Source organism: Hevea brasiliensis, unplaced genomic scaffold (assembly GCF_030052815.1).
Source record: "Hevea brasiliensis isolate MT/VB/25A 57/8 unplaced genomic scaffold, ASM3005281v1 Scaf131, whole genome shotgun sequence".
Lineage (NCBI taxonomy): Eukaryota > Viridiplantae > Streptophyta > Magnoliopsida > Malpighiales > Euphorbiaceae > Hevea > Hevea brasiliensis.
This window is the reverse complement of record NW_026614621.1, coordinates 141,969-160,215: the sequence shown is the minus strand read 5'-3', so window position 1 is coordinate 160,215 and position 18,247 is coordinate 141,969. Positions and strand designations below refer to the sequence as shown.

The 18,247-nt window shown below is 31.4% G+C and overlaps 1 protein-coding gene across 1 annotated transcript; it reads right to left on the bottom strand.

The window, feature by feature from the left end:
• Positions 1–3,157: 3,157 nt before the first annotated feature.
• Positions 3,158–17,684, bottom strand: LOC131176489 (translation initiation factor IF3-1, mitochondrial-like). The gene is made up of 8 exons (XM_058141535.1): positions 17,095–17,684; positions 16,752–16,839; positions 15,189–15,256; positions 11,765–11,863; positions 6,551–6,607; positions 5,358–5,426; positions 4,342–4,491; positions 3,158–4,223 (listed from the first exon to the last, which is right to left on the bottom strand). Exons 1-8 carry the CDS (start codon positions 17,311–17,313, stop codon positions 3,369–3,371), a joined length of 1,605 nt encoding a protein of 534 aa, XP_057997518.1. The 5' UTR covers positions 17,314–17,684; the 3' UTR covers positions 3,158–3,368.
• Between the last annotated feature and the right edge of the window lie 563 nt (positions 17,685–18,247).

Genomic DNA, 18,247 nt, shown 5'->3' with positions numbered 1-18,247 from the left:
AAATGAATCAATAGTTGATGACTTCAACATGTTATATCCTAATAAAAGGAATAAAAGTCCTTTAATCATTAAATTCATATAAACTAAATGTTATGTGTTCATTCACACGATTGAAATCATTCAATTTTAATAAACCAACATAATTGAAATATAATAGTTCTACTAAACTAAACTAATGAGCAATCAAATATTCAATTATACACAATAAATTAATTCAAAAAAATAATTCTATTTATTATTTTAAAAAATTAATAGAACAAAGAGAGAATAATGAATCTTCCATAGTATGGAAGTACAATCATAAATTTTTTAACAATCTTGAAAAACTTTGCATGCTAATAAAAATTGAAAAAGAAAAAAATAAAAACAAATAAAAATTACCTTGATAGTGATTTGCTCTCCCTTTTCACTTTTTTCCTTTTTGCAAAATGGTTATAAAAAATAAATTTGTATTTCATTGCAAAAGAAATAAAGAAGAGACTTTTTGTCTCTTCAGTACTCTTTTGTCCCATAGAATAGGAAAAGCAAGAGGCAATTAAGTAGATTTATTTTGTATCCCCATTGTTTACGTTCCCCAAAAAATCACTAATCATACTTTTTTACACATAAATAAAATTTTAGTCTTTCACACTTCTTGAATCACAATCAAGTAAAATTAATATTTCAAAGATTTCAATAAAAAATAAGTATTTTATTTTTTTTTTAGGGGGGGTGTTGGTGTTGGTGAGGGGCACTTTAATGACAACTGTGACATTAACAATCTAAATACTTTATATATATATATATATATAAGTTTGGGGGGCCAAGGCTCCACCCGGTCTTCCTCTATGTCCACCCCTGTTCATGAGAGAATCAATCTTGACCAATGAGCATAATATTTTTTGTTTTTTTGGAAATCAATGAACATTACTTAATAACCGTTGAACGCAGATGCCACTCACAAATTAGATATAAAGTGGCCCTACGACTCTATATTACAAAATTTTAGCACTCTATGTGCTCCATTTGCTTGATTACAATAGCCATCTTTTTGCATGAGACTTAACTACATAATAGAGGGCAAATTGAGAGAAGATAGAAGTTCATATTTTCATTATTCACATAAAAAATCAAGTTACTATATGTATCCTATTTATCAAAAATTACCATCTCAACCACTAAACTTGATGTCATCGAAAAGATTGATCAATCAGCCCATTGAACATAAATTATTAAGACCCCAAAGAGAATCGACCTTGCTAAATCTTTGTAACCGAATAAGTAGTTCCAAAAAAATTTCCTACAGCATTATCTCTTAAGGTTTCAAAAAGAGGACACATTGCAACATGATTGCATAAAAAAACTACAAAAAATTGAATCACTTTATTTTTTTTTCATTTAGACAAACATATAGCTTATTTATCCAATTATTTGCTCACAATCATATTAATTGTGTGTATATGGAAATTCCATTTTAAATAACCTGCAAAACTCAATCAAATACTAACAAATTAAATGCATATGATTCAAGAAACACATAGCCTTATAAAGGCTAAGTGTTGTTTTATGTGCTTTTTCTCAGTCCTTCTTTTGACACTAAATACATTCTAACCGATGTATTTTATATATTTAGTATAATTATGTTCAAATATTACTGTTGATATATAAAATAATTGATAAAAAGTATATGTTGCATTATTTATTTTACTATTAAAATAAACATATAAGTTTATTATATAGTATATAAAAATTTAAAATATTTTTAAAAAATAGAATTATTTTTTATGTATATTAATTTTTTATGTATATACATATTTTTTATTATATAAAAATTAACATTAAAACTAGTTTAATTATTATTTATAATATTTTTATATTTACCTATTATTTTTATAGTTTAAAACAATTTATTGATATAAAATATTAATTTGAAGGCACAAAAATATTTGTAATTAATATATTTTAAAAGAGTAATATAATCTAAAAATAAAAAATAAAACTAAATCAACTATTAACTGATGAGAAAAAAACTCAAAAAAAAAATACAGCTAATTGAGACTAAAATTAGCTATGCTGATTCATAAATCTTACCAAGCACACAAAATAATTATACAGCAATTATCAGCAATCCCAAAAAGCTAAATCAACCACTATCTAAGTAAAAATTAAATTTAAGTAATATAAAGTTTTTTTATTAAAAATATACATAAAGTAAAATTATTTATATAATAAATTCTGTTTTATGATTTTCATATTATTTAGTAAAATGTGTTGGTAAAACTTATGTAAATAAAAATACAATTTATAAACTATGTAGGGTTTTTTAATGGTTTATAAGATGCATTGATAATATGCCCACCTTATTGTTTATTAGTTTCATATAACTATGAACTTGTTTATTATTTTTCATATAATTAATTGTACATTAGTTTTATATAACTACCAACAACATTTATAATTAGTGCATAATATTAATATATTAAAATATAAAACAACATCATTAAAAATAATTTTATTACTTTTATAATTGATATAAATATTAATATATTAAATATCTATCATGGTTACGCATTTGAGAGTAAACTTCGAAAAATGAGAGAATAATCCCTCCATTTATCTCAAAATATGATACTTTTTATTTTCAAATAATAATTTATTTATTAATTTATTAATATACTTCTATTTAATATATATTAAAAAAGAATAAAATTTATTAATTTTAAGAATAAATTAATAACACGAGTTAATTTATAATAAAACGAGTAAAGAGTATATAAAAAAAAAAGAACATTTATATATATATATATATATATATATATATATATATATATATATATATATATATATATATATATATTTCGAAACATTTTCTTAAAACTATGGAAAAAAAGAAAAAATTTAGGGAAGGATCTCCAGCTGTAACTTTTGACCCATCAACCACTAGCTCTCCCAGCCATAATGGTTGAACCGAAAAAAGCCTAAATGCAACAGATATCCATCTACAAATTACGGAACACATATCAAACCTATCAAAGTTTAGATGCTTGAATTCGACATTATACAGGTAAATGAAATCAAATCAGTCTCCCAACAAAAAGTGGTGAAGGCATACTTAGCTAACAGCTGATAACTGCATATCTCCTCAAAACAATAGGTTAGAATCTAAATGCAAATAAACTACTTTAAAAATAAGTTGGATAACCAATAAAATCCTCCATTAACCTTCAGGACATTTATGAGTTTAATTAGCTGTCAGCTATAAAACAATACCTTCATGTATTTGCTACTTAAGCAAACGAATAAATAATTGGTTCTGCCAGATGCATCAAAAAAGATTCTGCAGCTCTAATATCAAAGGCTGCTATACAAATCTAACCAAACAAAAAATGCTACTGATACTTCGATATCCTATTTGGATTTATATTTGAGCCATCTCTACTGAACCTCCCCCATCTCCCTTGTCTGCTGCCATCATCGCCTGGCCTTCGGTCACCATTGGGTTTTGAAGTTGAGAACCTAGGATCTGCTGCAAACCCTCCTGTGTTGGGATTTTTGCTACAATCATAAGGGATTCCTTCCCTGTTGTTATTAAATTCTGCTGTCACACCTTGTTTTCTGGGAGTAGCTGCATTTGGGGAGCTAAATATTCCATAGTTGGATGACTGGCTACTGGTAGCATCAGGACGATTAGGGTCTTGCTTGAGCATTTCAGCCCGAGGAAGCTTTCTGTTTCCAAAAGCAAAGGAATCAATCTGATTCGGTTTCCCTTCTCTCACTGAGGGAGCAACAGTTATCTCTGACTGTGTGTGCCCATTTGGATGTGAGAATTGGGATCCAAACCTGAAGGACTCCGTCTTATCTGGTCCCCTACTATCCCCTGATGTAGGGGGTGGGAACCGCTCCCTTGGTTCACTTCTTCTATACCTGTTTTCAGTCTCAAGGGAAGGTTGTGATGAGGATGGAAGTCTGTCTGCTTGTTTAGAATCATCTACTGGTCTAGGATGCAATACGTGTGGAATATTAAAGTTCATCTTAGGGGAATCAGCTTGTGATGGACGATACATCTCCTCTCTACAATGCATACTAGAATGGTTGGCAGTTGGCTGTGAAATGGTGACCTTTTCAGCATCCAACTTTTTTGCACTACCTTTCTTCAATGGCCCAAACTTGGCATGCCTAATAATCACAAATGCTTGTCTTTTCTCCACCCTTGGTCCACTCTCCACAACAAATTCATCTTCGATCTGCAGAAAGTTTTACGTGAAAAAGAAAGTTGAGCACATAAGAAGCAATAGAGTAACAACAATAACAACTAAGGCAGAGAAAACAAGAGAAAAATAAAAAGGAAAAGGCTAATAGTACCAAAGCAGTGAGACGAGATAGCAATGCTTTTGATTCCTCCTCCTCTTTTTCTTCTTGTCTTTTCCTCTCGGCTATTTCCTCTTCAGTTAGATCTTCATCATCAGAATCCTTTCTACCAGAGCCCTTCTTTGATGAACGTAAGACCATACACTGATCCACAAACATAAAATAACAACAATTAGCATATAAACATATATAGTTAGTCCGAGCAACATGAAGCAGAGCATAAGCCCATGGCTCATTTCGCAAAATAACACACTTTCTGCATATCTGGTAATTTGAGGACCTTGGAGAGCTTTGTATGTCATACTAACAGCTAAAACAGAGATTACATAGTATAAAGTTTCCAGAGTCAAGCAGAGCAAATCAAGCATAGAGTCATTATGAAAACTCTTCCAAAAATTACTTATTTATTTTTTAAAAAACAAGTACACTAAAAAATACTATTACGAGATTCATTTTCCAAATCTTCTGTCAGGCTACATATAAAGTCATACTGAAACAAATTTCTGCAGTACAAATGGAGATGGGACATGGTTACATAATCAAAAGCTGCGTAGTGTTGTACGAAGTTCAAATTTTCCTGATAATTTTCCTGATGCTGATAACTAAGTCTCTACTCATGATAATCTCCCAAAAAAAAAAAAAAAGTTCTACTCATGATAGCAAACAAGAATGGCGCATATAGAAAATTATCATGCAATTGGGTCCAGAAATTGAAGACATAAAAAGAAGAAATTAGATTATACCACAATGTAGAGAAGAAACAAGAGGTTTATTCATTTCACGGATATTAATATGTGAAACTAAACATAATAAGAGAAGAAAACTACTTTCTTTTTTTTTTTAAATCTTTTTATCAACATACTGAATAAAAATTAAAATACGATAGAAGTTTTTTTCCCTCTTGATACATACCATCATGCAACAATTAAGACATCCAATGATCAGAAAATTGTTTATTCTAAAATATCAGTAAAAAATAGGCAATGATATAGGAAAAAAGGGAGAAATACCTTCACTCGATAACCACGCTGAATCAGCCTTAATACCGAATCTGCTTTCATCTTCAGGTCCTTTTGTTCCTGAAAGCAACAGTAGAAAGGTCTGATTTCAAACCATCATTTCACTTTTCCATGCAGCAGCATTACATACAGTTTTTTCATTTTCCCTTTATTCAATTTGAAATATCTAGAGATGACTTAGAGGTATTCCAAAGATTATTCAATTTGAAAATAATTAGAGATGACTTATTGGTATTCCAAAGATTTTTGGTCATTTGCCCATAAAAAGAACAAGTCAGCATCCAGAAAATGCAGGATGGCATGTATCATATAAACTACTATACAGGTATAAGAGGTATAAGACAAAAAACACAAAATGATGCAGGTAGTTAATATAAATTAAGTAAATACTTTAATTGCAGAATATTGTCTGAAGGATGGTTAGGACATAAGAGGTCAACATATGGTTCTGCCAGGTAGTGAAAAAACATACAAGCACTTGAATTTCTATGTTCTCTAACAATCATAAAAATTTTGCTGAATATACAAGAGAAATCACTACAATGTGTGTAGAGAGAATATCAAACGCTAATATCAAATACACTAATAGCAAACACTGTCTGGAGGGATCACCGCAGACACTAATAGCAAACACTGTCTAGAGGGATCACTGCAGTTTGTCCCTTGCTCTGGAACCACCACAATCAGTAAATGAATTTTCTAGGATTAGATCTTGATCTAAAAGTCAAAATAATGGGATGGAACCCTGTCACAGTTTCAACACCACCTTCAAATTTTCCCAATTTTCCTCTATTCAAACTTCTTGGGCTGCATTACAGAGCAAACCTAAAGGTTGGTCACATTGTTTTTAATTAAGGTCAGCAGCACTCGAGCACAATTTGGAATTGGTTCAACCTTCCTTTTTTGTTGTTCTTTTTTTTTTTGCTTTTTGGTTTCACAAAAGTAATTCTTGCAAATTTTTATTTTAACAAGTGTCTTAATCAGAAAGTGTACTTGGTAAATGACTAAATACATGGATTTCACTTCATATAAGAAAGAGTAAAAATGCAATTACAAAAACGAATTGCTTTTCACAGAAATGAACTTTTTTAACAGCCCAAAATATAGCTTTTTGATATTTATTCAAGCATTGCCTATTGCAGTGAGAAGAATGTGAGAACAGCATTCTTAGAGAAGGATCTTACTGTTTTCTCAGAAAATCGAACTTCTTTGCAGTCGCCTTTCCTTAACGTCACCTCTGACTGCATCAAAAGTAAAATTGATAAAAATAAAATGTTATCTGCCATTTATGGCAAAATTTGAATATTAATGCTGGGGCTTATCCAAAGGGCACAAAGTAGCTTGAGAGATAAAAATGTGTGTCCAATAGAATTATAAAACGAAAAGCAAATTCTACATTTAGGAGATTCAATTGCCAAGCGCCAGGTTCTGCAATAGTTTAACTAAGCCATAAAACAAAAGATGCCTACTTCAATGATGAATTGTCATTCATACAATGTACTGTGATCAAATAAAGAAGAAACAATAGAGAGATCAAAATAAAAATATTTTTTTTCCTAATTCACTCCAATGTTCAATCCTCAACATATACTTTTGTTTCTTTTCTGCACATACTAGCTTCATCTTTCTAAACCATCATATATTTTCATACTAATTAAGGCTATATCCAGTTAGACTATCTTGTATAATTCAAGCTCTGTTTATTTCAGAGAATAAATTGTTTGTGGATTTTTTTTTTTTTTTTGAGAAAATGACTTATTTAATGTTGTTTGGTGAAAATCTTGAAAACCAACTGGAAATTATTTTATGGCATTTGGAAGACATTGAAAAATATTAAATACATTTCAACAAATAAAATACTAAGTTGTTTACAACTATTAGAACTTCATATTGAATGAGAGAGAATCATAGAAAAACAGTAAATTATCATTGCTACTAGCTGCCGGTGATTGCTAGAGATAATTTGGTATACTCCTGGTTATGTGACTGCAATTCCCTTGGGTATTTTCTCTTTTATAAGTTTGTGAAATTTTGAAAAAAGCCTTCTTGTTTTGAAAAATAGGTAAGTTGTTTTCTTCAAGGCTTCGTTTGTTTTGCAGAATATATTTTCCTAGAAAATATTTTTTGCTTTTTCTATCATTTGGAGCACTAAGGAAATGGGTCAGTGGAAAATATTTTCTTGTTCAAAAGAAAATTAAGCAATTTTAAGGAAAATGACTTCCACTTTTCAAGAAAGGAAGTCATTTTCTGAACTTTGACAATCTTATTAAAATATGAAAATACTTATATATGCATGACATAAACACATCTCATTAGTTTAACATTGCAACTAAATAATAGAAAATATTTTCTCAAAAAAAAATTCCATAGAAAAAAAATTTTATATACAAGTTGTTTTCCGCGAAACAAATGGAGCCTAAAATTGGTTTATTTTTCCATTGACTAATTTTCTTAGGCACCAGAAATATTAGAGAATGTTCTAGGAAAATATTTTTTGATAAATGAATCACTAAAATTGACATGATCAATGTACATTTTAAATTAATATTAGTTGACCAAAATAAAACTAAGGATTCCAAATGTATTTTAATTAAAAAAAAAAAAAAACTCTTTTAAAGAGGAAATCCATGACCATGTACATTTCAAATAATATCAATTTTAAGAATGGACACAAACTATTAAAAGATTAAGATACTTTATATTTTCTTTAAAAACTTTTGAAAAAGAAGGAATACCATGAAATGTACATCTCAAGTAAAAACAACTTTAAGAATTGACATAAACTATTAGAAAATTATTTCATGTATGCCTAGATCAATATGATAACTACCTAAACCTCAACATTTTAATCAACTATTCAATAATTAAGCATGTAGGGGTGAGCATTCGGTTCGAACCGAACCGAACTGAACCGAACAGAATTAAATTATAAAAAACCGAATTTTAAATTTTAGAAACTGAACCAAACCGAAATAGGTGAAAAACCGAATCGAACCGCTCTATTTCGTTTCGGTTCGGTTTAAACCGATCGGTTTTGATTTTTTATTGATTTTTTAATTTATTCTTGATTTTCAAGTTATTTGATCTAATTTTGACTTTAATTTGAACCTAATCACCATTAATAATTAAAATTAAATAATTAATATATATAATTAAATATAATTCATAAATTTTCCATAAAAATAAATCAATTCGGTTCGATTTGGTTCGATTTGAATATATAAATTACTATTCGGTTCGATTCGGTTTAACCAATTTTTTTCTCTTCAAAACCGAACCGAAATAACCGAAATTTTTATAATGTAAAACCGAACCGAACCGAACCGATTGAATTTTAAAACTGAACCGATTGAGCGGTGTTATCAGTTCTGGTTTGAACCGACCGCTTTTTACAAGCAAGGATGAACACTAAAGTCTTCAAAATCCAACAGAAGCATAAGGAAATCCAAGAATGCTAGTCATCAAATCAATCAAATGATGTCAAGTTGGTCAATTGCCCAGCTGCTTACTAATGCAAACAGGCAGTTGCCAGATTTATAATTCATTTGTAGCTGGTTCACATGGCACGTATTACAGGTCATGGCTTGCTTAATCAGGAATTTTGTATCATCAAACTATTTATTGAATAATGAGTATAATGATCGCGATGAAGATATTCATTTTTGTAGTGAAAATAACATAAAAAGGCATGAGATATCAAAAGAAATACATCAGAAACCCAAATTGAAAAGGAGAAATGTGAGCTCAAGGAATCATGAAGGAAAGAAAATTCAACCAAAACATGTGTCAATCAAAAGTAATACATTACATGAAGGTCAAAAAAACAAGCAATACTTTCACACACTAGTCTAAAAGCTGGGAAACTATTAAATAAGAAAATTGAAAAGAGAGAGTCTTCACTTTGATTTAGGGCCTAGTTGAAAAGTTAATTGTATTATTTTATTCACATTTCTACATATTATAACAAGTATTTGACAACATGAACATATATTATGAAATTACCAACCATAGCCTAAATAAATTTGTCCTAATTGTTATTACTATAATTAAGGCGAAAGGCGACACTAAGGCGACAAGGTACCCTATGGCCTTAGGCGAGAGTTGAGAGGGGAGACGGGGGCCTTTTTGAAGCAAGGCGCCATAACCTAAATTATATATATGTACAGACACACACACACACAATTTTAACATAAATTCATACATTTAACTAGTTTAATAAGTAAAAAAGCACATTAAACAACCATTTGCAAATACACAATACACATTTATCCTAAACCAAGAGGAGCATATCAAACCTCCAACTAATAGGACCTAAACCATTTTAAAATTGAATTAAATAACCATTCTAAATGAGATTCACAATACCCATTTAATAAAAATCATATCACAATTGACAATAACAAAATGCAAATCACAATATCCACATAACAAACGATGAAACAACAAATGGAAAAAAAAAAAAAAAAAAAAAAAAGGTGCTGTTGCTGGATCAAAAATGTTGTAACCGTGTCTATGAGAGAAGAAAGCGTAGAAAAAAAGGGAGGAGGAGGAGATAAGAGAAGACCAAAAAAAAAAAGTTAAAAGAAAAAAAAAGCAGGAAAATAAGTAAGAGAGACAAGGAAATATGGTGTTCTCCAAGTCTGCTAGTGAGAGAAGAAAACGCAAGTGAGAGGGGAGAAGATGTATAGAAGAAGAGTAGAGGAGAAAGAGAAAGAGAGAGAGAAGAAGGTGAAGAGGGGAGAGAGAGAGAGAGAGAGAGAGAGAGAGAGAGAGGAAGGAAAAATACCAGGTCTGGTGGCGTTCTCCAAGTCTACTGGTGGTGGGAGTCTAAGGTTTTTTCAATAATTTTTATGTTGTTTAAAAAAAATTAAAAAAAAAAAAAGAGGAAAGTGGACATTTCTTCAATCAGGCGTCGCCTTGGTCACCCCGCACCCCTCAGCTCAATAGTCTCAGGCGTGTGCCTCCTTCAAGTTGCCTCAACTCAGCCAAGCAAAGCAACAGGGGCTTGCCTCACCTCGCCCGGGCCTCACCTGGCACCTTTTGTCGCCTTTAACAACATTGATTGTTGTTGTTCATAAATAAATTTGTTGTAATTGTTGTTCATAATCCCAATCTTGATCCAGTGTTGTACATTCCTAAGATCACTCACTAAGTGATCCTGTCGTCTTTGGAATCAGGCATCCATAGGATTAGGATAAGATGACTACAGGATTCTACTGTAGGATCAGCAATTTTGAAAGCAAGTGAACTTCTTCTAAATAATACACACACACACACACACACACACATCACACACACACACACAGTTGAACAATTAGACGAATCAAAATCTCCATTAAACCTTTAAAAATTAAAACTCCCTCTCTTGTTATAGATACCTGGAAGTGAAAAGAAAAGGGAAAAACAGACAAGTGTAAAAGGGAAAATATGAAATAAGATAAACATAATATATTTGTAAACTTATTTGAACTAAAAAATTAATATGGGCTGAAAGCCTGAAAAAAACAAATTTTATTTTATGGATTGTATACTTTGCCTATGGTCTGGCGCTCATAAGGCTTAACATGAAATGATAAAGGCAACACAAAAAGCCCAAATATTCAAAATAAACATGTTAAGAACCATGACTTGTGTCTAGGAGATTTGAAGCATTTAAAAGACACGCTTAGAAGTAAATATTTCATTTTTCTTTTGTGAAAATACCTCAACAGTGTGAACTTGAGTTCCCTGATTAGAGATCCTGCAATCAAATTCCAATGTGATGGGAATAGGAATATTGGTAAAAGCTTTGGGGGTGGGGGAGGGGGGGGTGGTGTGGTGGGGGGTATTGGTAAAAGCTTTGGGGGGTTTATGAAATTGGAGCTAAACCTATTTATTGGCCCAAGACCTGCTGGGCTTTCAAATGTACCCAAAAACAAATTATGGCTCACTTAAAATAAGCAGGAAAAGGAAACACCATTACACATACAGTTTTAACAATTGGAAGAAAAAAGAAAACATATTAGATTAAGAAACCCAATTGAAAGCTCCAAAACCCTACAAGAACACTAGGGAGAAGAGAATAAACTTTGACCTCATAATATTTGGAGGAAATGAACTCTAAAAGAGCCACCCATAATCATATATCAGTATCAATTTATCCCAATTACATAACACTCACCCAAAGAAAAAGATTAATGATAAGTCCTATAACATGACTTCCCATGTGTTTCTGGTACAAACATGCGTGCAATCATATGAACAAGAAAGCTAACAAATTACCGACATTCATGTTGTTTAACAAGTACCAAGAATCAAGCTCTTTAGAAAACAAGCACATAGAAATTGGATGGGAAGGCATTGTTATCTACTTCATTCTAATAAAGCAAACACAGAATTAGTTTGGCAATGCACCCTACCTTGCTTTTAGCACGGTCCTTTTCCACCACATGTCGTTTGTACTGCTCCTTGTGAAAGTCCATGATTTTACAAACAGGTGGATCGGCATTTCTATCAACCTGCAAGAATAAAGCAGATTTACAATAATAATAATAATAATAATAATAATAATAATAATAATAATAATAATAATAATAAACAGGGAAAGAAAGTTGAGCTTGCATATAAGACCAAACCAAATACAAACTTTAGCCACTAAAGTAGTTTAATAAAAAGTAAGACACTGGGCATCTTAGACAACGTAAATAAAATTAATGCTCCACGTGAAAACAGAAAGCTATGTTAAACAGAATGCTTAATCCTAGATCAGGATGGTGTAGTAGTAGCTCTATTATTTTATTGTAACTATTCTATTGCTTATAATTTAATTCTTGTAATTTAATTTTAATTAGTTTGCATTTTAGTTTCCTAGTATTTCAATTTTCAAGGTATTTTTAGTAATTTTAGGATTCCAACATGTACTTGCTGGAGGATAACATCAAATTCAATAAACTTTCAGTTCTTACTCACTAGTGGCCTCTAGAATTTATTTTCCTAGTGGATTCAAGGATATGTGAGGTTTACATGTTCTAATCCTTGTTATGCATCCATCCAACATCACTGGATCAGCATTGCACAATTCAACAGAAAACTACACGTGAAAAGGAAAAAATCTTTACTGTGAACAAGCGATGGCTACAAGTGCTGACTAATGTTCATCTCATGCAGCAAGTACTGAGAAAATATATGAACTAAAAGTAACAGCCACTTCTAATTATGTTTAACAAAACTTTAACACAATTGCTCCATGCAAGACATGGAACATTTTATAGAGGCACTCAAGTGTAAAGTGGATACACAACCTGTTTTTTGAAAGTGCTATATGGAAATAATATATACAGGACTTTCAAAAATATATTCCACACAATTTAACACCACTATAACCTCTTAAAGTCTTGAACAGAACTTGCTTGAACTCTAGACCTTTCCCACTAAGGTCACTTGCAAAACAATTAGAATGCACTCAGACCAACAAAATATTGGTAAATCTAAACGATGTGAATGCCTGTTGGCATTGATGAGATTTTAGCCTAATTTATGGGATATGCTTATGAGAAAATCATTTGATTTATTAGCTTAATTAACACTAGTATTAAGGAGTGATTTATGGGATGCCATATATCATGTATCTTCCGTTATAAATATGGATTTATGTATTATACTGACACACAAGTAAATGAAAATAAAACCCTTTGTGGTTCATTCCAATTCTCTTCCCTTTCTCCTCTTTCTCTTTCCTCTTCTTATTCTTCTTCTTCTTCTAAATTTCAACAATGCCAAAGAAATGAAATAAAGAAATTCATCCTGGATAGTAAGCCACAGAAAAGGAATAAGGTGCCAAAGGAAAATAGAGACACTACTATGTTGGTCAACAACAGATCTCAAAAGAAAGTTAATTGACATACTTTCAGCAAAATGCAGAAAGAATAGTTCCTGAAACACTTGCCTATGCTAACCATTCAACAAGTTATAGAAGCTACTGCTCAACTAATTCATAAATGTCTGTAAAAATGCATTACTCGTCCAAAAACTCACTTAGGATCGTTAACTACCTAAGGCAAGCATTTACTAAACATAATTGTTAAAGATAAATCATTTCAGAATTAATTCATAATAGCACATAGGCAGAGACAAGAAATTTTTATTATTCTTCATTTAAAAATATTTAAGAAAAACAAGCCACTACTCATTTATGGATCATTCTTCCTTAAAATAAATAAAGAAAAAAAATTTTAACATAAAAAGTTTCAGAAGAATTCATAATGGTGCACTTCTAAAAGTTTCAGAAGAATTCATAATGGTGCACTTCTAAAAGTTTGCAGTATAACTGGAAAAGTGATTCCACAACCAGAATAAAACTCCTACTAGTCCACCTTGAACAGAAATCACCATTTGTACCATTCTCTATAAGGATAATACATAAGAGGAAAACAAAAACTGCTAGACATTCAATTTAAAAGATACGGGAAGGCATAATTCGGTTATAACCCAAAAACAGAACCAAACTGATGAAATCAGTTACTGGTTACTATGGTATTGATTCTGGTTCAGTTTGGTCAGCATTTTTAACAAATTCAGTTATTGGATATTTCAGTTACCAAATGTAAAATATACTTTTTACTTTTTAGTTAATAATATATAAATTATTAGTTAATATATAAATTATAACATATTAATTACTACATTATACTAACCAATTAATCAAACTACCATATTTCAAATAGTTATTAAAAGCCTAAGGTGCATTAAGGTGCAAAGGGGTCCTAAAGTTTAGGCGCAAGACTTGAGACGCACAATTAATAAAATAAAACATTTAATCCTACATAAGACAATTATTCATATTGAAAAGCGAAAACATAAAGCACTTAGAATTCAAGCACCTTGAAATCCATAAAAATAAAATAAAATAAAGAGTTAAAAGGCCTCAAACCATAATCCTACACTCCACTAAATGGCAATAATCCCTAAAACAACCATAAGACTACTCATCATCAAGAACAACATACTCCTCAAATTCAAGTTCATGATTTCCAAGGTTCTTCTTCTTCATCCTCTTTATGCCCCTATTCAAAATTAATATCTTCCTCTTTCTCATCTCTAAGAATTGGCGTATTGGCCCTCAAATTAGAAGATAACAATTTTGCCTTTTCCTTTGGCCAAGCACCTGGAGCCGATGCAGATACAAAGATTTTGCCTATTATTGTTCTAGTATTAGTGTTGCAGAGAACCGTAAAATGTCTTCTACCCGTGTGGAACCACTGTCGGGTTAGATCTAAAGCAAAATTTCCTCATTCTTTCCATTAGTTGTTTTAAATTGATTTAAAGTGAATGATCTCATAATGCGGTTTGCAAAGTTGGATCAATGGTTAAGATTTCAAGTTACATAACATTATGAGAAAAAAAAAAAAAAAAAAAAGCTGCAGAATTAAGTGCACCTCATTAAAATCATCAGCCATTTAGTGTTTGAGATACTAGAGGTTGTGCTCTTGCATCTTGTGCCTCAAGTGGGCCTTTAAAAACTATGATATTTTGGTTCTGTTTTCTAAGTTATTGAGTTTAATTAATTTGATTCAACTAATCGATTCAGTACACCTCAACGAAGAATAGAAAGACTGAATTATAGGGAAGGCTGGCTTCATAAATTGGAACTATATCACACACAACTAAATTCAATTAAGACTTTATCCCAAATAAATCATAAAAAGAAAAGTTTTTCGAATAATATAAACAGCTTAAAATAATATATTTCCTTCCTTTTTTTTTTCAAACACTTCCTTACCACAGCGTAATGCTTCAAGAACTCAAAATTGTGAAAATGACAGCAAGTTATTTTTTAAAGCATACCTCAACTAAATCAAGTTTGAGTTTCTCTGCTAATTCCAGTGCTTCACGCAGTGAGACAACACCATGCCCTGCATACATGCATAGATATAATCAAATTTCATAAGAGTTCATATAATTTGCTTAATTTAGTGTGTTTATTATTTAAATAATATAATCATTGCTTTTTAAATTTTATCAGCACTTTTATTTAAAATCTACATTTATGATATTTAAATCCTATTAATAAATTTATTTAATTATAAATGCTATGCTGAATAACATACGAAACATGTTTTGCATTATTTATATAATTTATTATATACATACATGTTCCAAACAAGAAACCCAAATTCAAATGTAATATTTAATGTTAAAAACAAATCAAGCAGAACTTCATAACATTAAAAACCGCCATAATATGAATTGTTGAGCATCACAAGTCTGAGGTTGAACCACGTGAAGAATAGGCCACCCAGGTAAAACTCACTCCTGAAAACCGGCTTGCAAGAGAAGGGTGCCTAGGAGCATATTAAGCTCTCACTAAGCTTATCCCTTAGCAATGTGGAATTGTAACAATATATATATATATATATATATATATATATATAGAGAGAGAGAGAGAGAGAGAGAGAGAGAGACCCAACGTCCTTGTTGTTACAGTCATGTTGGTCACGGTCACGTTTATCACGGTTAGCACCCTACACAATGAACCACTTCTTATGGTTTTAAATAACAACCATTACATAATGGCCATTATTTAAAGGTTTTTTAGCCTCCCATTATTGATACACCTATTATTTAAAGGCATCAACAAAAATTACACCTGTAACGGCAGTAATACCCTTTACACAACAGTAACAGCAGTAATACCCTTTACACAATGGGCCTAGGGCCTAGGCTACAACTCCGAGTGTTGGGTCTTACAATGAGGTTGGCTCTGCTACCACTTGATGTGAACAATTGAGCACTACAAGTCGCAGGTTGAACCATGTGCGAAATGGGCCACCTAGGTAGAACTCGCCTTGAAAACCGACTTGCAAAGGGAAGTTGCCAAGGGACTTATTAAGTTCTCACCAAGCTTTAACACAGCACTTCAGGAAACATAATTTAAATCTTTCATTCCTTTAATTTTCAATTTAAGAAACATATTTTGTGGTTTGTAAGAAAATGATATGCTCATAATGGCAAAAGTGCCAAATGCACCATGAAAATAGTAGGCCACTTATTCCCTATGATTCAACAGATAGTTGATAAACCAGGACCAAGAAGCTGGTAATGACAAAAATAGAGCCCATTCAATAATGAATGACACATGCATTTTGGTCAATAGGAAAAAAAATTGCTAAGTAACCTTCACCTTCTCTTATTATGAGCTTTAGAAGCATACCCACACAATTTGAAATTTTCTAATATTTCAATGCATTAATCATTCTTTTTAGTTTTTCAAAAATAAGAAGAAAAATGATAATCCATTCCAGATATATCATTTATTTGAATTTTGTTTTTGAAAACCTGATCATACCATCCACGCAAAATGAATAGCCAATTTTATAACAAAAATTTTCTTATGAAAAATAAGTATACCTTCATCAGTTACCAGCCTAACAAACTGAGCTTTGATGTTGTCATTTAAACGTGGCCCACCGGCGTCCTCTTCCTTCTTTGCCTTGACCTAAATTCGACAATGCATCACATTACTAATTACTAGGTACCACTAACAAAACTCACACATACTATTTAGGATCCAAGTATGAAGCAATCACTACCCATTTAACAGTCTACATTAAAAAACAATCCACAGCCATAAAAAGGTTACTCGAATTGAACTCATAAATCATTCACTAGCCATTATGCAATTACACAAAAGCAATCAAAACCAGGTTGAAAATAAATAAGTAAATTAATAACCCTAAACCCTATGTATTACCTGAACTGGGGCAGCAAAAAACCTGAGATTGTTGCAAAAATCAGTGGGTCTCCTACAAATAGATTTCTTACAAATGTCCCAAATTGGATATTCTGATGGGCATGATTTTGAGCTTTTAGTAGTGTAATTAAGGAAAGAGGCATAAGGAGTTTGAACGTAGCATCTCTTGAACTGATGTGATAGAAGTTTCAGCTTAGATCGGTATAAAATCCAAGCCATTTTGAGAATTTCAAAATCTATACTGATATATGAAAGCTCTAAAAGATTGCAAACAGTAAACTTTTGGTTGAAAAAGGAATATTCCGAAACAATTTGGGGTTAAAAGGAAAGTTCCATAGAGTATAGGTGATGCCTCTTTGGTCCGAGCGACATCGAGACTGCCGGAATCGACTGTGGCAGCCAACTGCAACTACTATGCTCTCCTCGTTTCCTTTCTGACTTGTTTTCACGTTTTACCAATCATGGGAGGGAATGGAGAGAGAGGACGGGCGATGGAGGAAGAAGAGTGAGTGGGACTATGGGACAGAAGGGAGAGAGGAGAATACTTGACAATTCGTTTGGGGGAGGAGGCAGAGGAAGTTTGCACAAAGTTTCTAACCTGAAACAAAATTATAATTATATAATAAATTTAATTTTTATATATAAAAATTAATTAACATAGTAATAAAAAACGAAATTCTATAATAATTTAAAGTCTAAGAATTTTAATATTTATACATAATTTTCTTTATAAGTGTCCTATTCTAATTTAAATACTATATAACTTTTTTTTCTTTGATTGAAAAAAATAAACTTTTTGAATGTGACGATCATTGAAAAAAGAATTTTAGTATTTAGGTTTGAGGTCTGAAATCACTGATTGACTAATGTTCGAAGTAGAAGGGACCTACACCGAATCAGAAGTGGCACCCAATAAGACGAATTATTGGACAATGTGCCCACTAATCTCATTGCATTTCTAAGTAGAGACAATATTTAGTTATCATATATTACGATCAAAATTATGAGCTAGACTGGTACTAGGACTTGGGTTAGCATAAGACCCTTATAGTAAGCCTAACTATTCTTTAGCCTAACCTCAAATCCCATATCTAAAGCCTATTTTTAAGAAATCAATCGGACAGAGTCCGGCCATAAACTGAACTATCCAAAG